Source organism: Eubalaena glacialis, chromosome 3, assembly GCF_028564815.1.
Source record: "Eubalaena glacialis isolate mEubGla1 chromosome 3, mEubGla1.1.hap2.+ XY, whole genome shotgun sequence".
In the NCBI taxonomy this organism is placed as follows: Eukaryota; Metazoa; Chordata; class Mammalia; order Artiodactyla; family Balaenidae; genus Eubalaena; species Eubalaena glacialis.
In genome coordinates this window covers 112,637,652-112,664,589 of record NC_083718.1, presented here as the reverse complement: position 1 = coordinate 112,664,589, position 26,938 = coordinate 112,637,652, and the positions used below count along the sequence as shown (strand labels likewise).

At 38.1% G+C, this 26,938-nt stretch overlaps 2 protein-coding genes across 3 annotated transcripts; both read left to right on the top strand.

Moving 5' to 3' along the window:
* The first annotated feature begins 1,063 nt into the window (after positions 1-1,063).
* DR1 (down-regulator of transcription 1) lies at positions 1,064-21,286 on the top strand. The gene is made up of 3 exons (XM_061186304.1): positions 1,064-2,028; positions 11,953-12,116; positions 19,393-21,286. The coding sequence occupies exons 1-3, from the start codon at positions 1,809-1,811 to the stop codon at positions 19,537-19,539; spliced, it is 531 nt and encodes a 176-aa protein (XP_061042287.1). The 5' UTR covers positions 1,064-1,808; the 3' UTR covers positions 19,540-21,286.
* LOC133088394 (protein C19orf12 homolog) lies at positions 7,722-8,253 on the top strand. 2 transcript variants are annotated; one of them, XM_061186303.1, is made up of 2 exons: positions 7,791-8,080; positions 8,136-8,253. In XM_061186303.1, exons 1-2 carry the CDS (start codon positions 7,791-7,793, stop codon positions 8,245-8,247), a joined length of 402 nt encoding a protein of 133 aa, XP_061042286.1. In that variant the 3' UTR covers positions 8,248-8,253. The 2 variants fall into 2 exon arrangements, with proteins under 2 accessions (XP_061042285.1, XP_061042286.1); XM_061186302.1 differs by having other exon boundaries at positions 7,722-8,253.
* Positions 21,287-26,938: the final 5,652 nt, after the last annotated feature.

The following is a 26,938-nucleotide window of genomic DNA, read 5'->3' as shown; positions in this document are numbered from 1 at the left end:
GCCACATCTAGGGTCTTAAACCGAAATAAAAAACTTTAAAACATGTCAAACAAGCCAGCTGCTGCCAATGTATGGAGAACAAAGTATCCCATTAACTAAAGTGCCTAAACTGATTTAAATGGTATCTTGTTACTTTTTAGAAATTGCAACACCCTGCTATTTATAACACAGCCTCTTCTTCAAAATGACAGTATGGCAAACTTAGTTTTTAAAAATAATGCAATTTTTGTTAAGAACTTGACACACGTTTGCTTCCCTGGAGAGAAGCAAAAATCAGAGTTAAGATACTTTAACACACTTTTTTTCCGCCTCATCAGAAGCCAACGTGCAATACACCATGAAAAATGTCTAAGTTGGAACCTTGTAATTTGGCTCATTGTACACTACGCCTTTCCACTACGTTGGATCTTATTTCTAGTTTCCAGCTTAGCTATTAGTAGTGGCTGGTAGGGCAAGTCACTTCTCTGAATGTTTCATTTCCCATAAAACCAGAAAATGGGTGGAGGACCATAGAGAGCTTTGAGCCGAATAACGTCTATTAGATATCATCAAAAGCTTTTTCCTCCGGACGATGCAAACCCAGGCACACGGGGTTCTGCTTTGCCCGCATCCCACTCCCGAGCCTAGGCTTCGTTCCTCTTCCTTTCAACCTCAATTCGGGCTCCTGAAGGTTAGCAAAGAGTTCTTTTAACGAAATCCAGCGCTCCTTTGTCTCCAAACTTGGCTAGGAAAGGATTCCGAGGCCTCAGCTGGCTGGGAGAAGGTAGTGGCGGCGATCCACCCTCGCCGGGCCACCCACCCACCACAACCCGAGTCTGGCGCCAAAACCCCGGCGCGTGCTTGGGGCTCCCCGGTACCGCGAGGCGCGCGCTCGCCCGGCCACTGTCCCTGGTAAAGGGCGGGATGCCAGGACGCGTGCCGGGACAGCGGCAGGCGGAAGCCGCTGGCGGAGAGGACGGGCGGTTCCCGCCAGCACGGGTGGGGGAAGGGCGGCAGCCACACCCGGAAGTCGGTCTGGAAGGGAGGGGGGAACATGTGGGGGCGAGGCTTCCGGTAGCGCAAAGGGTATCGGGAGAGGCTTCCAGCAAACCTTCTCTGGCCTCTGGAGGGACGGACCACCGTTGCCGCGGCTTTGGCTTCTACGATCTGCGTTCGGGCTAAACGGCCACAGCGGCGCCACTGCCGCTCCCCTTGCGCCTGGTTCTGACCGTATTTGTTCCCCGGAGGCCGCCCCGGTTACAGCAGCGGCCGCGGCCGACATGTTGTGAGGCGGCGGCGCGGGTGTCTCAAGGATGGTTTGGCTGAGGCGGCAGCAGCGGCTGCTGGCGGCGGCGGCATTGGCGGCGGCGTTGGCAGCGGGGGCTCCGGCTCTGTAGAGCCCAGCCCGCTGGGTGTCCGCCCAGTACCGCGGCCAGACCGGTGCCCCTGGACCTTGCCTCTGCTCTGGCGCCTTTGGGGAACGGTTAGGCGACAGCGCACGCCCCTCAGAGGAGACACGAAGGGGGTTCTCCAGTGCTCAGATTTCCGGACCACCTAGCCTTCCCCTCTCCGACCTGGGCAGTGCTGTCCCCAGAATCCTCAGCCCCCCCTCCCCCAAATTTGCTCCCAGCCTCGCCCTGAATCTTTCACACACGTGGGTGTTCCACGCCCTCTCGAGCCAACCCCTCGCCCCTTAATTTTCTGCACCCTCTTCTCAGAGCGCCCCCCGGATTGCTCTCCGAGGGCAGCCTTTTGAAAAATCTTCGTGGAGCAGTGGACCAGAACTGGGGAGTTTTCAAAAGTCGGGGCGCGAGAGATAGGAAGGTACGATGGCTTCCTCATCTGGGAACGATGATGATCTCACTATACCCAGAGCTGCTATCAATAAGATGATCAAAGAGACTCTCCCCAATGTCCGGGTGGCCAACGATGCCCGGGAGCTGGTGGTGAACTGCTGCACTGAATTCATTCACCTTATTTCTTCTGAAGCCAATGAGATTTGCAATAAATCGGAAAAGAAGACCATCTCGCCAGAGCACGTCATACAAGGTAAGTGGTATGTGTGGGATTTTGTTTCAAAGAGGGGCCGAGGACAGACTGCTAATCGCGTGACCCGTTCATGTCAAAAGCCTTCAGTCCTGTCCCCTGGTTAGTACTGATAACTTAAAAAGCTGCGCGGGCATAGAGGCAGCCGGTACCTTAAAATCCCTGTGTAATATTCTCGTGGTCCTTTTCAAACAGCGAATGCAGGTAAGGGTTGCAAACGATTAGGTCAGCTAACATCCCCCCAAATAAGGTAGTAGCAGCGATCTCAATTTACAGCCAGGTAAGCCCAAGCAACAAGAATTTTGCCTGCCTGAAGTGGAACCTAGACGTGACAACTGAGAAAGTGCCTGCCTAAAGTGGAACCTAGATCATGACAACTGAGAGAGGAACCCAGAAGTTCTGCCTTGGAGAATTAGAATTCAGACCGGAAGTTCAAGCATGAGTGCCACCCGACCTTTTCACCAGTGTAGAGGAAAAGATGAATTTTCAGAACACGAGTAAAAAATATTCTTAACGTGCATGTTCAACGTTGTAAAGTTTATTAGTGTTGGATAGAGAGAGTATATTTTCTCCTTTAAAAATGGTTTCATGGTCCTAACGTTCATCAACAAGTTGCCAAAGCACTCCAGTTCTATTCTGTAAGAAAAGGGGCAGTGTTCTTTAATCTTCCTTCCCCTCCTTCCTTCCTTTCTTCCTTTTTTTCTGTAGCTTGCTTTGTTCCATGAGATAGATTTTTACAGCTTGGGTTGAAAGATTGTGAGAGATGTTTTTCATGGAATATTTCCCACTTGTTTCCTGCTGTCATCCCCATTTAGATGTAAACACTTCAGCTTTTATTGAACAGCAGTTCTGAAAGTTTAACAGTTTCTTCTCTCATCTTGGAAAGGATTTAGTTCTGTTAATAGGGATTTGGGGGACCATATTCTGATGGTTTGTTTCAGGGGTGGGGAGACATTTACTAGTCATAATGTTTTGGGAAGCACTTCCTGTGACTTGTACATATACTCTTATGAAAAGGTTGCATTCTATTTGAGGTGATAACTTGCTTTTTATAATAACCCAATTAAAATTCTAACAATTTCTTGATTGCTTTTGAAGTCAGAAAAAAAATCATGGTTAATTTAATTTTGGTAGGCGGCGGTTGTCTACCATATTATTTTTAAAATTTAACTTTTTAAAAGGTGACTTCCCTGTTATTCTGAAGTAGATGACACATCTGCTCATATTCACCATATGCAGTATTTTATGGTCAATATTGACAAAAGGATTAAATGATTCATTTTTGATTCTTAATGATGTGTAGGAGGTAGATTTAAAACATACTCTGCCATTTCCATTTCAGTACATAAGGAGAAAAAAAATCCCTAGGAAAAAGTATATTTGATTTTAAAGCTAGTGTTTTCTTCTACTTGTTTGGTGTACTCTGGCAAGTAAAATGAAAGCCAAGTTGTCTATGTTTCCTCTTGTGTTTTTATTTTTACATTGTATGTGCAGTTGTTGTCACAAGTCTTTCACAAGATTATCCAACACAAATAGCTGTAATTTCCTTTTACAACTCATAAAAGAGAAGAAGGATCTTTTATCAACATTGTCTTTCTAATGAAAATTGCAAAAGATTTCAAAAGGATCTGCCTAAACATTTGTTTACACCACAGAAGTGGGGATCATTCCAAAAATCTAAAAACACACTACAATCTGTCTTCTTGGGTAGAGTTTATTCTTTTCTAGGATATATTTAGATTTCTGATTGACATGATGGAAGAAAAGTGCAGCTGTAGTGAACAGTATGCTAAACAGCTCGACTTCGGAATATGCTAAATTCAGTTTAACATATGAGTCAAAAACTTCCAGTGAAAGCATTTTCCTTGTGTACTGAGAATGATTTATTAATTAAAAAAAAATCATGCATTAACCTGCTACAGCCTTATAAATTTACCTTTTTTTTTTTCTTTTTAACATTGCCTTTGTTAAGTGGATAAGGACCTACATTTTAGCCCCAAATTCTTCCCAGTTAGGGGAATAGATTTTATACGTTTTTAATCTCATATTGATATCATATTGCTTAATCATTTAAAGAAACTTTTGTCTTGAGTGATTAAAATTTTTTAAAAGAAATCCTTAAGTTGTGTATTTTTTTAGGTGTTTAAAGTGTGTGTTTATAGACTAACTCTAGAAAGCTGGGTATGACATTTTTTATGCTGTTCTGTCAATGTTGATTATTTAAGAATGTAAGATATAGCCAAGTGGAATAATGTACGTTTTAAAGTGGTTTGATTTTCACATGTTGAAGTTTGGATTTTTTTAGTAGTAAGTTTAATGAACTAAACTTTGCTTCAGAACATTTCACTTGTTCACTTGCCACTTTGCTTTACCTTGTCAGGGCATATTAAGCATTTGAGGCAGTTCTGTAAAATGCATGCAGAAGTTAAAATAATTTTATTGCCAGTAAATCTGAAATTATATAACCTAGTTAAAATTTTTAAAAATTATCTAAATATTTTGCTTATTTTTAGTTTAAGAACATGGACTTTGATTGAAGATCACATACACACAGCAGAGGGAGTTCTAAGCTTATAAGGTGTTCCTTTTATTTCGTTGCTGGGTTTCTGTGAACACATATCTTTAAATGAGTACTAACATGTTCTGTTGCATTATGGAAAGAATTGACATTGAGAGTTAGGAGCTGCAGGTTCTGTACTGGAAAGTCTGGCCTTAGGCAAGTCTGTTAACTAAGGTTTTCCCATTTATGTATAAATAATAGTTAATGGTTTCAGGTATAATTAGCAATTACTGAGAATCTGTCAGGATTGAGAAACTTACATGAAATATGCTACAATAAATAATAATTTAAAAACTTTATAGTGATACTGATTGAAACATAAAGCTGAAAGTCTGTTATGTTTAACCTTACATCATGATGCCATTTGTAAAGCCAAAGTGTACATAAGAATATTTTAAGTGATACTATTTTATTTCTGCATTTTAAATCTCTTGCTACATCATTTCTTTTTCCTCATGTTTTTGAGAATAGTAACTGAAAGTAGTGAAAGTTTGAAAAAGTCTCCGAGGATTCACTTCTTCAGCAGTTATGTTGCTCCAAGCTGTATGTTGAAGGACTTTTAAAAAAAAAATTATAATCCCTCTCACACTGGTACTATGGTAAAATACAAAAAAAATGGATCACTAGAAAAACAAAATGAAATCTTTTGATACTGCATTCAATAGAAATAAAATTACTTTGTCAAATTGCTATGAAGTTTCTTTTTTTTTCCCCAGCTTTTTGAAATATAATTGACATATAGCATTGTGTAAGTTTAAGGTTTACAATGTAATGATTTGATGTGTGTATATATTATGAAATAATTACCACAATAAAATTAGTTAACACAGCCGGCACTTCACATAGTTACAGTTTTGCTGTGAAGGTTCTTAAAATGCTTACTTTGAATTTCCGTACTTAACTCATTGCAGACGCTTATAGGCATTTCTGGCACAAGTCCATGGACCACACTTTGAGAATCTTGCTCTAAAGCCTAAACCACAGTCTGTTTTGGAAAGTGGATGTGGAGTAGTTTTGAAATCAGAGGATCTGGGTGATTGCAGAGAAGTTGTAATAATAAGAAGAATGATATTGTATTGCCTAAATAATCATCCATACTGAAATTTTTTTCTGAAGGGACATGTAATTTACATTGCACAATTTATCACATAATCAGGTGCTTTTCAAGTTAGGATTTTACTGTTTTCTTTAAAACTGATATGTCTTTTGTTTTTGTTTTCCTTCTGCCACCCAGCAGTTACTTTTGAATACTACTGTGTACTTGGCACTGTACTAGATACTGCTAAGGATATAAAGATGAATGATATTTGATTCTTGCTCTGCCATCCGTCTCTCATTGTTGTCCCAGATTCCCAGGAGTGGTGATACCATAGAGGGCATGATTCTTAAGGGTCTTTGTCAGGCCAGTAAGCCAAGAAGTCACTTTGGCCTACATCCTCTTAATGTATTTAAAGTTAACTACATCACCTCCATACCTCCATCACCTAACATACAAACAAAAGGAAATAGAGAAATTAGAGAATGCTATTTTTTATACTTTAGTTTTTTTAAATGAAAAGCATGCATTATGCATTTGAAGTATAAAGTAATTCACACAAATTCATGTTATAACAAAACTTTTGAGGAGTACGTCATTTTTGGTAAAATATAAGATACGACTGTATTAAAATTGTTGGTGGACATTTTTACCTTTTTTTTTTTAAGTAGTTGTCTTAATATCTGTCTTTCAAATTGAAAAAAGCATGCTAAATGTTTTTTTTTTTTTCCTTAATATGCCATGCACTTTTCTGGGTACAGTTTTAAGATAGATGGCAGAGGGTAGCAGACAGACCTCTGAAAAACAAGTGATATGTGTTTTATCCACAAATTTTAAAATATATGTATTATTATTTATTTTATTTATTTTTTTGGCTTTTACTCTGAGATCCTTAGAGTGAGGGCCATCAATAGTTCATAAAATCCCTTTGTACAAATTAGAAAAAGGCACTCCTTCCGTGTATTAATTTTGTTATCCTGCAACTTTACTGAATTCATTGATTTGCTCTAGTAGTTTTCTGGTGGCATCTTTAGGATTTTCTATGTATAGTATCCTGTCATCTGCAAACAGTGACAGTTTTACTTCTTCTTTTCCAATTTGGATTCCTTTTATTTCTTTTTCTTCTCTGATTGCCATGGCTTGGGCTTCCAAAACTATGTTGAATAATAGTGATGAGAGTGGACACCCTTGTCTTGTTCCTGATCTTAGAGGAAATGCTTTCAGTTTTTCACCATTGAGAATGATGTTTGCTGTGGGTTTGTCGTATATGGCCTTTACTATGTTGAGGTAGGTTCCCTCTCTGCCCACTTTCTGGAGAGTTTTTATCATAAATGGCTGTTGAGACACTCCTTCCTTAAAAACCTTTACTACCATCTGCCAGAAAAAGTGCTATAATAAGCATACAAATCTATGATGTTTACAGTATGAATGGCTCTCCTCAGATATGCTGCTGTTGTGCACTGAACCACCTGCACAACTGTTAACTGATGGCCCTGCTTAGGAGCCATTTTCCTTATCCTTTAAGATTCTCCTTTATGTAAAATGGGGATATTACTACTACATGATAACAGATGATGTAAAATATCCCCGTTTAGAAAATGCTGTATCCAGTTACTCATATCCGTTAGCCAAAATGTGTTTAAAATTAGGATTAAAGTCAATGCAGTTTTGAAATTAAATTTATGGCTGCTCCTGTTGAACCATTTTATTGAGAGTGCAGTGTTTGTACTCAGCATTGAGAGTATAGCTCTTTCAATAATATTAAATATTAACCTTGGATTTACTTGCAGTTTTTTTTTTTTTGAAAACAGTGTTCTCAACCTTAGATGTTTTTTAAAAGTGAGTTTTTTGTTTTTGTTTTTTAATTTTTAACCCAAGCCCTCCATGGTTTAAGGTAGATTGGATTGAAGTTTTTAATGTCTAGTCTAGTAATTCATGACATTTTGAAGAGTTGTCTCTCAAGTGTATTGATTTGTTAATTTTGTAAATTTAGTATACTTGTTCATCTTGAATTTAATGGTGTGATAATGCATAGCTATACATTTATTTAGGCCCTGTATACTTACTAGCATACTCTTAAGTGTAAGAGAAAAGATAAAGATGAATGAAAAAAGTCCCCGCGCCTGCCAGTCTGTGACCTCGCGGCGCCGCCTCCGCAGGTCTGCTGCGATGCCCGTCGCGGTGGAGGACATCATGAGGCTCCTGTGCTCCGTCTCCGAGGAGAGGAAAATGCGGGCGGCCGTCAGGCACTCTGGGAGGGGCGGCCTGGTCACAGGGGCCGTGGCCTTCGTTGGTGGTTTGGTGGGCGGGCCACCGGGACTAGCCGTTGGGGGGGCCGTCGGGGGTTTGTTAGGCGCTTGGATGACAAGTGGACAGTTTAAGCCAGTTCCTCAGATCATAATGGAGCTGCCACCTGCCGAGCAGCAGAAGCTCTTTAACGAAGCCACTGCCATCGTCAGGCGCCTGGAACGGACGGACGCCATGCAGCTGACCATGCTGGTCGTGGGCAGTGAGGCCCTGCAGCAGCAGCTGCTGGCGACGCTGGCCAACTACGTCCCCAAGGAGCTCCGGGCGGAAGTGCAGTGCGACAACTAGGCCTCTGCTCCGGGAAGCGGGGTCCATTTAGATGATTCCCCCCGACTCGTGGAAGGTGACTGGGGAGCTGCAGGAAGCCCCACATCATCAGAATATTACCCTAAGCTGTAGCGAAGTCTCCTGCTGGAGAGGCTGGGGCTGTGCTATATCACATTCTGGAAATTATTTGAGAAGATGCCGTGTTTTGTGGCCGTGTGCACCTGTGTGCCCTGACAACCCTTCAACTGGGAAGCTGGTGAACAGTAAAGCCGTGACTGCTGCCACGTAGCGGCAGTTTTCTGAATCTACTCTCGCTCACACAGGAGCTGGAAGAAGGTCTTCACGTTCAGCCTCCTCATCTCATCACGAGAAGATGATGCCTGTCCAGGCAGCCGTTGCCCGACCAGCCCTCCCTTGGGACCTTGGGGCTGTCCCCTGCTGGAATCATGTTTACCTGTTGAATGCCCCTTCCCCACCCAGTGACTTCTGAGTGGCCTCAGGGAGGGGGCAGTCGGCCTGCTGAGTGAAGCCACAAACGTCAGTGGCACCCAGCCCCTCCCCCAGTAGCTGCCTGACTGGGCTCTCGCCCTCCCAGGGGCTTGCTTTGCCCATCTGAAAAGTCATAGTAGTTCTTGAGTGATGTTTTTTAAATTAAATATTTTCAGTAAAATTATTGCTCTTTCTGAAGTGGTAGAATTATAAACTATCTCTAAGAAATGTGTCCACCCTAAATTTCCCCTAATACTGTTTTTGCTTTGCTTTCAGAACCACAACTTGACTAAGTGTCATCAAACTACAATAAATGTTTTCTGAACAACAACAACAAAAAGATGAATAAAAAAATAAAAGATGAATAATATGTCCAAGTTAGTTAAGGGACTCTTACACGTTAGACACTGTGTTGTTAAATGCCTTAGGTTAATCACTTGTTGATTCCCACAATCCTTAAAGTATTAAAAATATAATAGTGAATACTTAATTTTGCTCCTTCTGTGGGCCAGCCTCTGTTCTTAGCTCTTTGTTTATATTCATTTATTCTTCACAGCAACCTGATCTGATGAGATGTAGGTACTGTTATTCTTGTTTTAGAGGAACAGAGGTGAAGGAACTTACCCTGACTCACACAGCTAATATGAGGCAGAGCTGGGAGTCAGTCCCTGTGGGGCTGCATGCTTAACCACTATAGTGCTTCTGGTTGTAGGAAGATATTATGAAATAGATGCTGTTTTCATTTTAGAGATGGGAAATTGAAGCTTAGAGATATTAAGCAACATATCCAAGGTTATACAAATACAGTGACAACCAAGTTCCAAATTCTAAGTCTATCTTATTTCAAAAGGGGGAGATTACTTCTGTCTAGGAGGATCAGGCAAGCTTAATTTGAAGATATAGTTTGATCCAGGCCTTGAATGAATTACTGTCAGCACGAATGTGGGAAACTGGTGCCTGTTGGGAAACATTGAGCGGTCAGGTTTAGCAAAGTATGCAGGGATTTAATGGGAGAAATAAAGCTGGAAAGGTAAGTGGGGCTAGATCCTGGAGAACCTTGTTGTAGGGCTAAGGAAATAAGACTTTTCTTTAGAATAAGAAAATAAGACTTTTCTTTAGAATGTGGTGGGACACCTTAAATCATTTACTGATTTCTTTGGTACTATCTCCAGCCAGTATTATTGAAAATGCACTACTATGCTTGTGCCTTTAAAAAAGAGAAAAGACGGACTTCCCTGGTGGCACAGTGGTTAAGAATCCGCCTGCCAATGCAGGGAACACAGGTTCGAGCCCTGGTCCTGAAAGATCCCACATGCTGCGGAGCAACTAAGCCGGTATGCCACAACTACTGAGCCTGCGCTCTAGAGTCCATGAGCCACAACTACTGAAGCCTGTGCGCCCAGAGCCCGTGCTCTGCAACAAGAGAAGCCACCACAATGAGAAACCCGCACACCGCAATGAAGAGTAGCCCCTGCTTGGGGCTTCCCTGGTGGCGCAGTGGTTAAGAATCCGCCTGCCAATGCAGGGGACATGGGTTCAAGCCTTGGTCTGGGAAGGTCCCACGTGCCGTGGAGCAACTAAGCCCATGCGCCACAACTACTGAGCCTGAGTGCCACAACTACTGAAGCTTGCGTGCCTAGAGCCCGTGCTCTGCAACAAGAGAAGCCACCCAATGAGAAGCCCGCGCACCGCAACGAAGAGTAACCCCCGCTCGCCGCAACTAGAGAAAAGCCCACGCGCAGCAACAAAGACCCAACGCAGCCAAAAATAAATAAATTTATTTAAAAAAAAAAGAGAGAGAGAAAAGATAAAACTTTGGCTTCTAGCACTGACACTTAAAAAATAATGTCTGTCAATTCAAGTAAAAAATTCAGGCTGCCTAATTTTCACTTAATTTCCTACGATACTCCAAACTCCTTGAGGCCAGGGATTAGGTGGTGGTTAATTTGGTAAACAGAACTCAGAATAAGAATAATGTCTTATTGAAATTTTGGGGGGACAAGGAGAGGGTCTGTAAGTTAATTAAAATTCAAGGAATAGCAGTCTGCTTTTTGGCATCACATTATTTCTAAAGACGGTTGATGAAAACAGCTTAATATATGAAATAATTAAAGTTGTAAGTCATTCAAAATGCCTTAAAAACCACAGCTTATATGGGAATGTAGATTTTAAAGGTGTATTTGGTATTCTCCTTGAAGAGCAAATTTCTAAAGTTGGAACTTAGGGCATCTTTACTGAGGGAGTCTGGCTCATCATAGTTGTTGAAAGACTGTAAGAACTGATGAACTAACTTACGTTGATTTACTGTGTTTTTCACCACCTATATTTCATCATTGGCTCAGAAGGCAAAATATGATTTTGGGGCCTTAGCATTTAGAAAACTATATGATTTTAAATACCGTGAGCCAAAAGGAAATTTTATGCTTTGACTTTCTGGATTACAGAACGCCTTTTTTTCGTACAAATTTTTCTTCTAAATGTGAAAGAATAAAGGGAGAGAATTTTTTGTTAATGTTTCTTCTATCCTTATAGTCTTCCTTTATCCCAGTTTTTCTGCCATGTCATTTAAAATATTTTTATAGTGTTTCCTGTTAAGTTTTATTTTCAAGAGAAACTTTGATTGAATATAAATGCTGAATTTCATAAGCTCTTTCCACCAGTATTTCTTAAACTTGGCAGTTTGAGTGTCTTTGCTAAAAATACTAGTTTCCTGTTGGTATATTAGACAAAAGAACTTATCTATTCTTTCATCTTATCCTGCTGAAAGTTAGAGCATGTGTTACCAGCCTACTTTTTCTAAGCCAAATGGTACAAAATATGTTTTATTAACAAATATATTCCAAATATTTGCTTTTTTTGTATTCTTTGAGAAAGTGATGACTTAGTGGTTGATTTACTATGAGTGGTATAGGAAAAATGTTTTCTTACTAAAACCACATGTTCTTACATTGGACTTTTTTCTTCCTCCAGGAAATGCTTTGGCTTTTAAAAAATTAGAAAGAAAAGGAAAAGTGAAGGCCAGTGCCTTGAAATGTTCCTTAAGTTTTAACTAATTTGCCATCTAATATTAAGAAAGTTTAATAAAATATTTTGTCTTAGCCATACCAATGATTGTTGTGCAGCTATAAAATAGATAAAATTATTAGAAAGCAACAACCTTCCCCTCCAACCCCCAGCCCAAAACCCTCACCAAACTTAATGTTCCATAGGTGAGAGAAAAAGTTGTGTTTTACCACTTTTTCATGTTTTCATATTTTCATTTCCCCAGCACTAGAAAGTTTAGGCTTTGGCTCTTATATCAGTGAAGTAAAAGAAGTCTTACAAGAATGCAAGACAGTAGCATTAAAAAGAAGAAAGGCCAGTTCTCGTTTGGAAAACCTTGGCATTCCTGAAGAAGAGTTATTGAGACAGCAACAGGAATTATTTGCAAAAGTAAGTAACACGTTTTAAATTATTTTCATCTGAATCTGACCCTTTTTGCTAACCAAAATCATACTGGTTTCTAAAATCATTTCCTTAGTCAACATACGTACCCAAAAAATTTTCTTTCTCTGGCTGATTGTTTGATCATAGAGTCTGATGTTAGCTCTGGCTAGTTTTTTACTTTATATAAAAGCAAATATTTGCAGCAGCCTGTTTTCTGAGGAGAACAACTCCAAATAACTACTGAGATTTTATTTTGATGTTTTTTCAGGCAGAATGGCCATTTAAAAGCATGAAAAGTATACCTAAACATTCTTAAGATTTAAAATGATAGACGGGTGAGAAAATATTGTATCAAATTTTTAGATGAATGGCATATAAGAAAAATCTGATTAACATCTACTTTGTAGTTAAATTAGGTCTTTAATACACCTTTAAAACATTCTAATCTTAAAAACTTTGAAGGGCCAGTGGAGCAAAGAAAGGGAGAAAACTTTTCTCCTTTCTTGCTTGTCACAGTTCTAATGTCGTCTGTGAAGGATTAGCAAAAAGTACTAATATTCCTTTATTTTTTAAGAAAGGAGGGGACCACAGGGAGCTGGGACTGAATGGAATTTGTGGCTAGCCTCTGAGAATTTCCCCAATGTTATCTCTGTACCATCTTCTGGGCCTGCCTTGGCCCATCCTTAGAATCCTGGATACCTTCTTCATTCCCTTCCAGTTCCCCTTGGTGGCAAAATAGAAGCAAGCTCTGTAATACATTTTGGAGCTGTGGAAGATTATATTTTCCAAAGATGACTGTGGAAGATTATATTTTCCAAAGATGACTGCTATAGTATATCTCACCCCTCGTGTTCTCCCCATGGTTCACTGTGCCTTGGTGTTATAGCAGAGGCAACAAAGGCTGGCAGCATTTATTACCTAATAAAAATACCTAGGGATGAGGATAAGGGGATGCAGAAGCCCACACAGCACAGCTTCCACATGGAGTGAATAGACACTACAACCAGTATGCACGCATAGCCCATGCTGATGGCAAAGACCAACACAAAAAAGCTTTCCATCAGTCCTTTCCACTCAGGCATGGGATGCAACGCCTAGAATACCTACAGGTATGTAGGGCAAGAACAAGAGGAAGAAATTGAGAGAGAAAAATTGGCGTTTCCTTCTTCTCTACCAGGTTCCTTGAAGCTGGGGAGAAGACAGTTACAGAGTACAGTGATTCTTGAATGTGACTGAATATTTACTCCACATAAGACTGAGAGCTTAATAACCTGATTATTAAGAATGCAAATCACTGTTCAAGGCAAAATTTATAGGCTGGGGCTGAGGTACCTTAACGGCATTTTTACTTTCTCTTCTCTGTACCTCCTCCCCACCTACCCTGCAAAGGCAGGGGCAAGGAATTATGAACTTGAAAATTTATGATAACAGCTTAAAAAATAATCCATTCCATTTTTGGGTACTACTAAAATGCTCAGCTTGCTCAAGCAAACTGTCTATATGTAAATACTTTTTTGAAATAAAGCATTTGACTGACTTTCCAGTGGGAAGATCTTGAAAGTTAGACCTAAATCGTTGGGCCAGAGGTTGTTCTATGGCAAAAAGGATGTAAAATATGGAGTGTTTCAGTTCCATAGAGATACTTATTTCATCATGGGAATAGAGCTGTGTGGTCATTTATAAATGTCTGTCCCTACCATTAGTCTGTAAGCTCCCTGAGGGCAGGACCCATTATTAATTGTATCTCTAGCACCCACCTAACATGGTAACTAGCACAGGGGGAGTATTCAATAACTCTTTGTTGAATGGATGACTGAGTTGGGTTGGTAAGTCAAGGAAGCACAGAACTCTAGGGGTAGAAGAGACTTTTGAAAATCATTTACTTCAACCTTGATCTTCCAAATTACAATTCTGAGGTTCGAGGAGGTTAAAGAACCTATTCACCATTATTAAAAAAAAAAGAGGGGAGAAGGTGGTGTTGTTTTTTTCCCTACAAAGTTCTGGCTTCTCATTTGAAATTGAAAGACAGGTTTGGTTTGAATAGAAGAGGTAAGAATTGCTACCAGTTACTGTAATTACCATTAGAACTGGGAAATACCATTTTAGGTCATCTCTTCCAGATTAGTACCATAACTGATCTCTTTGCAGTCATAACAACCAATTTGGTTTATATTTAAAAGCATTTGAATTTTAAGTGTTATCAAGCACTAGACATTAGATACCATTTAAAGTAATAAGGAAGATAAAAGCTTACCAACATTTGAGTTCTAAACATGTGTTAATCATGTTGCCAAGTAACTTACCAGTATTATTTCATTTAATCCTCAAAACAACCTATGAAATAGGTGCTAAAGTGGAAAAGCCTTTGAGGCAGGCATGAGCACATGCAAACAGTGTTATAATCCATATGAATATGAGGTACCAAATGAGGAGTGATGATTTTTTTTAAAAGCTAATGGCAGACTTCCCTGGTGGTTCAGTGGTTAAGAATCTGCCTGCCAAAGCAGGGGACATGGGTTCAAGCCGTGGTCCAGGAAGATCCCACATGCTGCGGAGCAACTAAGCCCGTGCACCACAACTACTGAGCCTGCGCTCTAGAGTCCGCAAGCCACAACTACTGAGCCCATGTGCCACAGCTGCTGAAGCCCTTGCACGTAGAGCCTGTGCTCTGCAACAAGAGAAGCCACCGCAATGAGAAGCCCACGCCCTGCAATGAAGAGTAGCCCCTGCTCTCTGCAACTAGAGAAAGCCCGTGTACAGACACGAAGACCCAACACAGCCATAAATAAATAAATAAATTTATTTTAAAAAAAAAAAAAAAGAGGCATGCAATAGCATGATGTCTTAAAAAGAAAAAGCTAATGGCTATTATTTATTGAGTCTGTACTATTGCAGATCACCTACAGGGTGCCAAAGGAAATATTTGATAAAAGGAAAAAGATGCTCTGCTAAATACTTTATATACTTTGCAGAGTTCTTAATGAGTAATACAAATTTTACTATGCCCATTTACGCCTTAAGAAACAGACTCAGATATAGAGAAGCTTGCATGAGATCAGATCATTTGTTCTACAGATATTTATTAAAGTCTTCACTATTTACCAGATATAGTGCTAGGTGCTAGGCTTTTAACAGTAAAAAAAAGAGACATGGTTCCTATCGTTATGAAGCTTAGTACTGGGAAGGATTGACTTAAACAAATGAAAGCGTAAGTACCTTTTGACTCCAAAACCTGTGCTCTTTCTACAATACTGTGCTAATACTCTAGCCACCATTTTGTTTGCTTAAATTTATTTTGGAACTTTTAAGTGAAATGAACATGCTTTATCGTTTCTAGGGCAAAAAGATGAATGAAAAATAACTGACTGACTGCCATATCTGTCTTCAGCTCTCTACCCTTGTCATCTGTTTTGTTTTGTTTTTTTCCCCTTATCTCCCTTCTTTCTTGCCCTGACCTATGGGTGAAAATACCCTAGTATTTCTTTACTATTGTGAGAAAAATCAGAAGAGAAGTAAAATTATAGCAGCCGCTTAGTACTTTTCCTAGAGCATAAAGTACTTTAGTCTTAAATATAAAAGGAACTGATAAATTATTATAACATCTTTTTCATAACATTCATTTCACTTAATCATTTAGACTTTATTTTACATGCCAACACAATAGCAGCCTCATTTGAAGCTATCTTTCACTGTTAGCAGCAAATATTTGAAAAGGAGGTAATCTCTAATATGTTGAGATTAAAGTTAGCTGTAAATTATAAATGAGTTATTTTAGTGTGTGGAAGTGGGAAACTTAAAACACAATGAAAATCTCCAGAAGAAGTGAATTAGGAAGTATATGCCTACTTACTTCTCTTTCACTCTTCCATTTTAGAAGGAAAATACTTGGGATGGATTGGGTGAGAAGCAAAAGGGGAAAAAAGAAAGCAGAATAAATACACTGAAATTTTTAATTTGTGGAAATGAATACAAATAATATTTACCAATCAACATTGATTTTAAAGACACTGGAATGCTTTTATGTTCAGAGAGAAAAGTATGGGTGCTGATATGGGGTGATGATACCTAAAAGTCAGGTTAAATTTTTAGTGTAACCAGTACATGTCTTTGTAGATCATTGAGCAAACTACAAGGTAAAGCAACTTTGCAGTAAGACCTGTGTAGAGACTTGAAATTATTTGAATTATCTTTTCTGTGCCACAAAATTGTATCTATTTATAGTTGATTAGGCCACAGAGTAGGTATTATTAAGTTGATTAAATCGATATATTTGGTTTGCCCTACCATTTTCAAGTATTTCCTGTGAAGCGTTCTTAGTCTATTTTGAACTCTGGGTATTCCTGCCATAAAAGTAAACATGCCTGTGTGTTATGGAAATATTTTCTATATTTCTTTATAAAAATGGGTAGAAGTAGTTACTAGAATACCTGGTCTTTAATTTCCTAAACAAACACAAAAAACGTTTTTGTCTTGTAGGGAAGGTATAATATAGGTATATTAACAGCTGTATTATGAGGTTGACTAGTCTCATGAAGAAGATATAAAGAGATCCCCAAGTACAGAGATATCACATTAGATTTTAATGATATAGGAGTGTACCAGTTACTAAGCAATTATCTCAGCATGAAACCCTCCTTTCTATGTTCCGCTTTGAGACTGGGCCCAGACTTCTTCCTTCCTACTGCTGCCAGTAGGGGGCTCTAGAGGGAGATTACAGGGCTGGGTGGAAGAAGGCACATGTTCCTTTCTTTTACTTTCAGTTGGCTTCAAGTTCCTTTGAGCAACCCAGCAATGCTTCACCCTGGCTGCATCATTTTTTTCCTGTAGTGGGAACTGAATCTGGTTTGCAGTTTCTCTAATACAGAAACAGCCTGAACATGCATCCCCTTCCTCAAGGATTTGGGTCTCAAACCTTGAGGCTCTCCTCTAAGCTCAGAGATGGTAGTAGTACCAGCCAATTTATGCCCCTTCTTCAGAAGTCTAAGTTTCATTTACATGGGTTGCTCCTCTAAGCTTCCAAGTTTTAAAAATCCCAGCCTCTTCCCTTGTTTCCCCCAGTTTTAGGGTTGGTGGCTGCTTCCTGTAGTTGCCACCCACATATCTTAGTGTTCATTTCTTGCCTTTTCAGTTACCTAGTTACCACCTTTATACTTGGTTAATAGTCTTTTATATGACATTCTTTCTATTTCCCTAACTAGTGTAACTTCTGTCTCCTGATTAGACCCTGAATGATACTGGAAGAAATCAGAAACAAACTTAATGGAGAAACTAGTATTTCAGTTTGACTTGAAGGAAGAGTGGAATTTCAGTAGGTGAAAATCAGATTTCAAATAGAATGACTATCAGCATGAGTAAAGGTAGCAAAAATGGGAGGGTATGATGTGTATTTAGAAAACACTTTATGTTTATCTAGGGTTTTTTTTGGTTTGTTTTTTTTGGAGCACAAAACAAATGTTTTGAAAGAATATTAGAGAAATACATTGGGGCAGACAGTAATTTGGAGGGTCCTGAACTCTAGGCTGAGAAATTTGGACTTAATTGGTAACAATTAAATGATTTTTTTTTAAATTACAGATTAAACAAATTTATTTTATTTTATTTATTTATTTATATTTATTTATTTATTTATTTTTGGCTGCGTTGGGTCTTCGTTGCTGAGCGCAGCTTTCTCTAGTTGCGGCGAGCGGGGGTTCCTCTTCATTGCAGTACACGGGCTTCTCATTGCGGTGGCTTCTCTTGTTGCAGAGCATGGGCTCTAGGTGTCCGGGCTTCAGTAGTTGTGGCACACGGGCTCAGTAGTTGTGGCACGCAGGCTCTAGAGCGCAGGCTCAGTAGTTGTGGCGCACGGGCTTAGTTGCTCCGAGGCATGTGCGATCTTCCAGGACCAGGGCTCGGTCGAACCCATGTCCCCTGCATTGGCAGGCGGATTCTTAACCACTGCACCACCAGGGAAGTCCCTAAATGATTTTTTTTTAAGTGTAGTAATTCTCCCCTAGGAATGTTTGGATAATACATTCATGACAGATTATTAAGAAAAGTTAGGAATGTACATGGTAAAATCTTAAGGTTATGCTGAGCCTCATTGTTTTCCCACAAGACATTCATCCAGTCAGAAACTACTGGGGTCCTGTATGTTGTGAATGCAACAATGAATATGGAAACATTTTCTATTCTCCACTCTAGTGGAGAAAAAAGATGTATACTCACGTAATTAGAGAACAAAATGGATAGGTATGGGAATGCATAGAGAATTACAGAATATGAAATAGAGCAGAAAATGTGACCTAGAATAACCAAGAAAAACTGAAAACTGATGTGTGTTTTAAATGATGACTAGCAATTGGCCATTCATAAAGGAGGGTATCAACCAGGCTTAAAGAATAATTCTGAGAAAAGACAGAAATGGAGAAACAACATTGTTTTGGTAAACTCTAATGGGAAATTATATGATCTTTTCAAAAACAGATTCGTTTTTCCCTTCTTGGTGTGGTTTTTCTGCTAATGGATGAAATTAAATTGGGAAGGAGCCTTAGCTCGTGCAGTAGGGCATGTAATGCATATGTATGCATCTTGGTTTCTCAAATCCTGTGGTGGTTTTTATAGAGGATATTTCAAATGAATGGATTTTAATTATCCCACTTAAATTCAGTACTGGATAAATAATTTTCACTAGTGTGTATGTGGGAAGGGTATGTTCTTCGTGTGTACCTACGTGTGTATTTACAGAGAGAGGGGAGAGGGACAGAGGAAGAAAGAGATGTATCTATAGAGTAGGGAACTGTGATAGAAACTTAAAAAAAATATCAAGGTAACTAGTGCATTCACGTACAGTACTTTCCCCTAACAGAGGTATTGTACTAGTGAACTTTTAAGCCACAGAAATAATTTTTAGATTGCAAGTGTTTACGTCAAAATTATGAGTTGAGAGGACAGAAGAATCAAGTGAAACAAAAGAGAGAGAAACACAGGGAAAAGGAACCAAAGAGTGAATGTTGTGATTTTTCTTTAAACTTTTCTAGGTTCTTCAGTTGAACCATTATGTAGCATAAAAGGAAACTTTTATTGAAAATTTTTATGGAAACTTTTGGAAACTCTCCTTAAGAGAATTGAGAAGAAGCAATCTCTAATTATATTTTTTTATAGAGTTCATGTTGTCCTGATGTACAACAACTATATCGTGGTTGGAAAATATCCAAATTTGATAATGACTAAGTTTATGAAAGTGTGCATGTTATAGGTTTTTAAAAAAATTACTATTTTTTTTAATGTTTTTTGTGTTTAGGCTAGACAGCAACAAGCAGAATTAGCCCAACAGGAATGGCTTCAAATGCAGCAAGCTGCCCAACAAGCACAGCTTGCTGCTGCTTCAGCAAGTGCATCCAACCAGGCAGGATCTTCTCAGGATGAAGAAGATGATGATGATATCTGAAATTCACCAGCTGAGTTTCTATTTCCTCTATAAATGTTTTTCCCTGCACAAGAAAACAGTGAAAGAAATGCTTATCTGTAATTTTGTATGCATCTTGGTGGACTTGCCATTGGTATTCTAGGGATGTCTGCCGTTAAGTTTCATCTATTGTGTGCTATTCATGTAAAAACTGTCTCTTCGAACTATTGAAAATTTAAGGCTCAGTATAATATCAATTTTGAATTTTTAATGATGTTTATGAAATTTTAGATAGCAGTGAGTCCTTTATTTGATCAATAAACAGTGTTACAGAAAACTTCAAGTTTATAAAAATACAGTGAAATTTATACAGAAGCTCTAAATCTTCATTTGCATTTCCTCTGCCCTTTTAACTAAACTAAAAATTGGGAATTTTAAATTATTGGGGGGGAGGTGCTATGTGATGCAGTAGATATTAGATCAGGCTGGTGAAAAAACAAAGAGTTCAGTTCTGTAGTATTTGGATTTTTTGTCTTTTAAAATGAGTATATATACAGGCACTGCATATATATGCTCAGATAAATATACTTGTTTTAAAAAGTCTCAAACAAGACATTCAAAAACTAGGATGAGTATGTTCAGTAGTAGTTGTAAAATTTGGTAGGTTATGTTTTGATTTTGTTTTTGTTTTATGTAGAGGTAAAAACTAAAGTTTTATTATAGCATAATTCATCTTGAGCTACACTATTACATTTCAAAGACTGTCCCGTTTTGAGGACTGTCATGATTCTTAGTATTTCACTCCAATGATTGTTAATAGTATTACTTGCTTAGTCCATCCATGTTTATTGGAACTTGTGAAACAATTGCTTAGGTTCCGTTGGTTTAACTAAGGTTCATGAATATTCAAACCTTTGCTGGGGGAAAGAAATGAAAGTTAATGAGCATGCTTGCTATAAGACGGATTTTTTTGTAATTTAACTTGTAGTCATAGTTTACTTATTGTTTGTTTTTAGCATTACTTTTACAATTTCTTGACTAGATGGCCTAGAGTGTCCAATGCTTCCTTTTGAAATGGCATCATTGTCTCCATAATAATTGAGCTTTAAAAAATGATTGTTTTTGTTTTGTTTAAGAAAGTGTATCATAATTGATCAGCCCTATATGAAACATAGTTTCAACCTGCTCATTACAAGGGAAAAGCTTTAATTTGGTTCCAATAAATAAAGTATGGTAGTGATTTTTATAGGAATCCAGTGTGTTGAAGAACTGGCCTATTGTTTGTATTTTGAAAACAGAATGGAAAGCCACTTAGGATAGTATGAAGTAATCTAAATTCCTATGTCAGTTGCCAAATCATTTAAATTTGTATATTCACCAGGTCTAAAGATAGATTGCAGATGCCAGGATTCCAATTTTAATTGAAGAGCTAAATAAGTAAAGTTTACAAGTATTAGATTTCTTAATGATCATATTTTGCAGTTTTAGAAAAAGTGAAATATTGTCATACATTTATTAAATACACTTCTTCCATGCCACAACTAAGTGAATCTTGCTTAATGTTTTGAGTTGAAGTTGGTATTGAATCCATGAAGTGCATTTGGACAAAATAGAAGGGATTGTTTTTTTAAAAGTTTAAGTACCAAAGGTAGTCTAGTCTAAGAAATAATAAGTTAATAAGTGTTGGCTTTTCTAACTTGTACTGTAACATCCTTATACTTTCTATTTTAAGTATATCTGTTTCTTATGTAAACAACTTAGATATTTTTCCATACTTTTTTTTTTGATGCAGAGTTCAGGTTAATTAATATTTTACTGCATCTGATAATGTATTATATGTTTGAATCCTAGTGACTTTTCATTTTGACATTCTTGTGATTTTCATATGCTGTATTCTTCAAGCAATAAAATCTGATGTGTTTTATAAATTGTTTTTATATTTAATGATCTATATAGATTAATGGCATGAGATTTCTGTTATTACCATTTTTACTAGTTTCAAGAATCCTAGGCCCAAAAGACATTTTGATCATTTGGTATATAGTACTTGACTTTCTCCTCTGTTTGCTGTTATTTCAGAAAATGTGGTTTTACTTGTATTTTTGTAATTTACAGTCTTAGGGTGCAGGCATAACAGAGCTAATTAAGCAGTATTTTACTCTTATCTTATTTTTTAGCAGTTAACTATTACATTCTGTTGAGATTTTTAAAATCCTTTGGAGAGAGAAACAAAATCTTTACGGTTTTTGAGAAGTAAAGTTTTTGTTTAGTAAGTATTTTCCCCACCTCCTTGAATGTATGTCTTTTTCAGCAGATTATCAGATAAGTGTTGAAAAGGCATCAATTTTTAAACTTACATATACCATACATGTAAGTACATAAATAAGGATTTTCACAAATTAAACATACTCATTTTGCCAGCCCTCAGATCAAGAAACAGTGTTATGAACACCCCAGAATCTCTCCTTTTGCCCCTGTCTCAGCACTATCTTCTTCTTCCTCCACAGAAGTAACTACTATTCTGACTTCTAAAGTCAGTTTTGCCTGTCTTTTATTTTATGTAAATGCAGTCATACATAATACGCTCTTTTTTTGCTCATCATTATATTTGTGAGTGATTGGTTTCCTGATGCCACTGTAACAAAATATCACAAACTTAGTGATTTAAAACAACACAAATGTATTCTCTTGCAGTCCTGAAGATCAGAAGTCCAAAATCAGTTTCATTAGGCCAAAGCTGAGGTTGGTTCCTGAATCTGGAAATTAATTGTGAGTGGAAAATCTGTTTCCTTGTCTTTTTTTCAGTTTCCAGTGTCTGCCTATAATCCTTGGCTTGTGGGCTCTTCCTCTATGTTCAAAGCTTCTGCTTTTATCATCACATCATCTTCTCTTGTTCTATAGTCAGATATTCCTCTACATCTACATTTAGGGCCCACCTGGATAATCCAGGGTAATCCCCCATCTCAAGATCCTTAATTTAATCATACCCACAAGGTCTCTTTTGTCATATATGGTAACATTTACATGTTCCAGGGCTTCAATCCTGGATATCTTAGGAGGCTATTACTCAACCTACTAGAGTGAGATTCATTCATATTGTTGCATGTATTTGTAGTTCATTCATTCTCATTGCTGAATAGTATTTCATTATCTATTTTTATTATATACAAAATTTATCCATTCTACCATTGATGGGCATTTGAGTGGTTTCTAGTTCTGGGCTATTATGAATAATGCTGTGGAGAACATTCTTATACATGTCTTTTGGTGAGCGTATATATGCATTTCTGTTGAATATATACCTGGGAGTGGAGTTGTTGGGTCATGGGGTGTGCATATATTTGGTGTTTAGTGCGTACTGTCAGTTTTCCAAAGTGTAAGAAGACACCATTTTAATGTGTACTATAATAATGAATTACTTTAATGGTCTAGTGGCCTGAGAATGTTAATGAATTTCTCGAAATTCTTAAATTATACCAAATGAGTTATACTTGCTACAGCAGACCTGTTACTTAGTATGATAGCAAGAGGAAAATAAAGCAAAAGTATTTGTTCTTGTTATTGACACAGTAGTATTATGCATTCATTAGATTATTGCTCCTCAGAAGAAATGCAAGTTTTAGGTAATCATAAACAGTATGTTGAGTTTAAAAATAGTATGTTGTCAGGCTTCCCTGGTGGTCCAGTGGTTAAGACTCCACGCTTCCAATGCAGGGGGCAGGGGTTCAATCCCTGGTCAGGGAACTAAGATCCCACATGCCGTGTGGTGCGGCCAAAAAATAAATAGATACAACAAAGTAAAAATAGCATGTTGTAGAAAATCCATGACTTAACTTTTTAATTGAATTAAAAAATTTTTTTGTTACAACTTTATTTGGTGACATAGATATTTCCTCTTATCCAAATGGCCACTAGGAAGAATTATCCAATCCAGATAGGATAGGCGCCTGCCTTCCACTGGCTTCACGTGGTTTTTTCTTTTCCTTCTTCTCTGTCCCTAACACCTTGTCCCCCTCTATTTTTCACCTTGCCCCATGGCATAGAGTTTCAGGGGTAGGATTGGCCAGGGTGAAGAGAATGGCAGCGTAAATGTAAATAGCCTCCTCTCACCTACCCCCACTTGTCACAAAAGCATCACCGCTGATCCTTGTCCTGTTTCCACAAAATAAAAGACCTACCCTTAGCATAAGTGCTTAGTTTTGCTTTTTCCTGTAAAAGATGTAAATGAAAAGAGAAAGTAGGGAATCAGAGGAGGTAACTTTTAATTTATGATCAATTTCTACCAGAAATCAAGCAACTTAGTAAAACCTTAGAACAGGATCTTAGAACAAGATTCTCAACCCAGCATTATCGGCATTTTTGGCCAGTTAATTCCTTGTTGTGAGAGGCTGTCCTGTGTCTTGTGGGAAGTTTAGCAGCATCCTTGGCTTATGTGTACTGGATGCCAGTAGCAACCACTGCTCTCCACCCCATTGTAACCACTTAAAAATGTCTCCAGACATTGCCAAATGTCATCTTGGGTTGTGAAATCACCCCCTGTTGAGAACCACTTTCTTAGAACATCCAGGTTTTTACTTTTAGGATAGGGTACTAGGGGAAAGACTGAAACTGAACCTCTGTTGGAAGCAAAACATGAATGATGTCGGTAGAAAAAGACAAAAAGAAACAAGGTGATTTGGAGAGAATAGGCCCAGGATTAAAATGTATTTCCAGAAAGGTCAAATCTTAAAGGTGGCTCTTAACTTCACATCTGCTGATTCCTGCACCCCCTAGGACCCTAAGTCCAGTTCTTAGAAATTTACCTCCTTGATGTTTTTCACTCAGAGATCCTAGCCACACCCAGTTTAAGGTAGATCAGGTATACTGTTTTATTACTATATATATCTTTTAACAATCATGAGTTTTTTTAATGTTTTTATTGTTGTTAACTATACATATAAGATTTACCATTTTAACCATTTTCAAGTGTTCAGTTCAATGGCATTAAGTGCATTGTTATTGTACAACCATCACCGCTGCTTTCAGAACTTTTTCATTATCCCAAACTGAAACACTGCACCCACTAAACAATAACTACCCATTCTTCTCTCCACCCAGCCCCTGGTAAGTATTCTGTTTTCTCTAGGTACCTCATATAAGTGGAGTCATACAGTGTTTGTCTTTTTGAGTCTGGCTTATTTCACTTAGCATAATGCTTTCAAAGTTCATCTATGTTGTAGCATGTATCAAAACTTCATTCCTTATTAAGGGTGAATAATATTCCATTGCATGTATATGCCATATTTTATCTATTGATCTGTCTATGAATGGGTTGCTTCCACCTTTTGGCTACTATGAATAATGCTGCTGTGAACATGGTTACGAATACCTGTTTGGTCCCTAACAAGCATGATTTTTGAGTGTACTGTATTGAGAACTGAAAGGAAAGCAGTATAATATGAATGCACATATATATAAAGACAATTTATAACATGGTAGGGACTTCCCTGGCGGTCCAGTGGTTAAGACTTCGCCTTCCAATGCAGGGGGGTGCAGGTTCCATCCCTGGTCGGGGAGCTAAGATCCCACATGCCTGTAGCCAAAAAAACAAAACATAAAACAGAAGCAATATTGTAACAAATTCAATAAAGACTAAAAATGGTCCACATGAAAAACATCTTAAAAAAAAAATTTACAACATGGTAAATGTGACATGAACAAAGGGAACCAACACTTTTGGTGCTAGATCTTTACGTATGTTATTTCATTTTCTCATCACCTCTGTAAGGGTAGGTAACGATAGTCCAGAGTGGCAAACTGGTAACATAGCTATACCGTTAAATATAGTAGACATACAAGCTGCAATATTTTATTTCATTTATGAAACTTAATGTCTTATGCATAATGTTGTGAGTGTGGAAAATAATATAGTCCATGGTTATTTCTTTTCAATTTCATCTTATCTAGTATGTTTCTTGCTTTTGTTATACTTTTATATGAGTAGCACTTGTTTGTCACCAACAGGGAATTAGTAGTGGAGCTAGAAAAAGAATTGTCAGAGAAAATTTTAGTGTGATTGAGAGGTTTTTATTGGGGATTGAGGGTGGAGGGAGAGAATCAGAAAGGATATATCTCATGATGGAAGAAGAAACTATGCTTGCTGTTCAGGCAGCTAAGGCTCGGCTCCTCTGACTACTAGGGGAAAATATGGCAAACTCAAAATGGTCTGGTTATGCAAGTATCTTCTAATAAGTTTCTTGCTTTTATTGAACCTATAAAAAATACCATTAACTTCATATTTATGTCATTAATAAACTTCTAGGGTGTGTAGTAGGGTGTAGTAGTATATAGGTATAGTTGAGATAAAAGGAGACAACAATGGTATTTTTTTGAGAAGCATCTGTTTAATGTATTACATAGGATAGGGTATGTTTTATAAGCCTAATAGTGTTAGGTTTACATGTGCAGTTGAATCATACATATAATTGTAGCCCCTACCTAATTTGATCTGTTTTTATTATAAACATTTTATAAATAAGGAAACTAAGGTTAAAAGAAACTAAGTAATACAATAACATCTAGCAAGTGAAGGCATCAGAATTTGAACCCCAGTCTAAGTAGTTCTGAGGATTATGTTTCTTCCACTAGACCATTCTGCTTTCCCCACGAAAGTGTTCTGGGAATACTGGGATGAATCTTTATACCTTTATTTGAAGGTCATTTTAAAAATTGTAAGTCTGACTGAAGATAGCAAAATTGCGTGCTATTGCAAGATAATTGTAGAGCTCACTCTAAGGAAGCCGAGGTCATGTCTGGTAATATTTTTAGCATTTTTCTGCTCACTGTTGTCCAAATGATTCACTCAGTGTTATGCAGAATATGAAGTATTGTTACAGAAGCTATTTTATAAAGTTCATTTATGGTATAGGCTTTATATAGAACGTTTCTTTTGATCAAAATACTTGGAAGCCTATAGAAAAATGTGACCTGGTATCATGTTTTTACAATTTCATCTTATCCAAATGTTGTAGAATTTTGAATTTTTTTGCAGTAAGCTCTCAAAAACCAAGTCCAAATTAAAAATTTTAATTGCAAGTCCCCTATTCTTATCCCAATAACAAGCTTACTGTTGCACAAATAGGAAACAATATCTGGTAGCTGTGGCCTATTAGTTAGAATTTTGAAACTAAGGATTGTGTTCTTAATGGTACTGATAAGTCAGCAGCTGTAAATATATGAGGAAGGGCTTGGGGAAAGTGCTGCCTCCACCTTCAAAGTAGTATTTATTTTTACAGTAGTCCAGTCATGGTGCCTCGGAGGTTGAACAACTGTAAATCCTCATTTCACACCCTATCGATATTCTCACCTGAATCTTGCTGGAGCCTCCTAACTGGCCTTGCTGCCAGTCCCTCCGTGTTCTGATCCATCCCTCACATTGCTGCCTATGTTATTTTTCTAACAC

Excerpts from the sequence above, each read along its gene's own strand:
- LOC133088394 (XM_061186302.1), top strand. The coding sequence starts at position 7,722 with ATGAATGAAAAAAGTCCCCGCGCCTGCCAGTCTGTGACCTCGCGGCGC.
- DR1 (XM_061186304.1), top strand. The coding sequence starts at position 1,809 with ATGGCTTCCTCATCTGGGAACGATGATGATCTCACTATACCCAGAGCT. Across the intron at positions 2,029-11,952 it reads GCCAGAGCACGTCATACAAG|CACTAGAAAGTTTAGGCTTT; the intron begins GTAAGTGGTATG and ends TCATTTCCCCAG. Across the intron at positions 12,117-19,392 it reads AACAGGAATTATTTGCAAAA|GCTAGACAGCAACAAGCAGA; the intron begins GTAAGTAACACG and ends TTTTGTGTTTAG.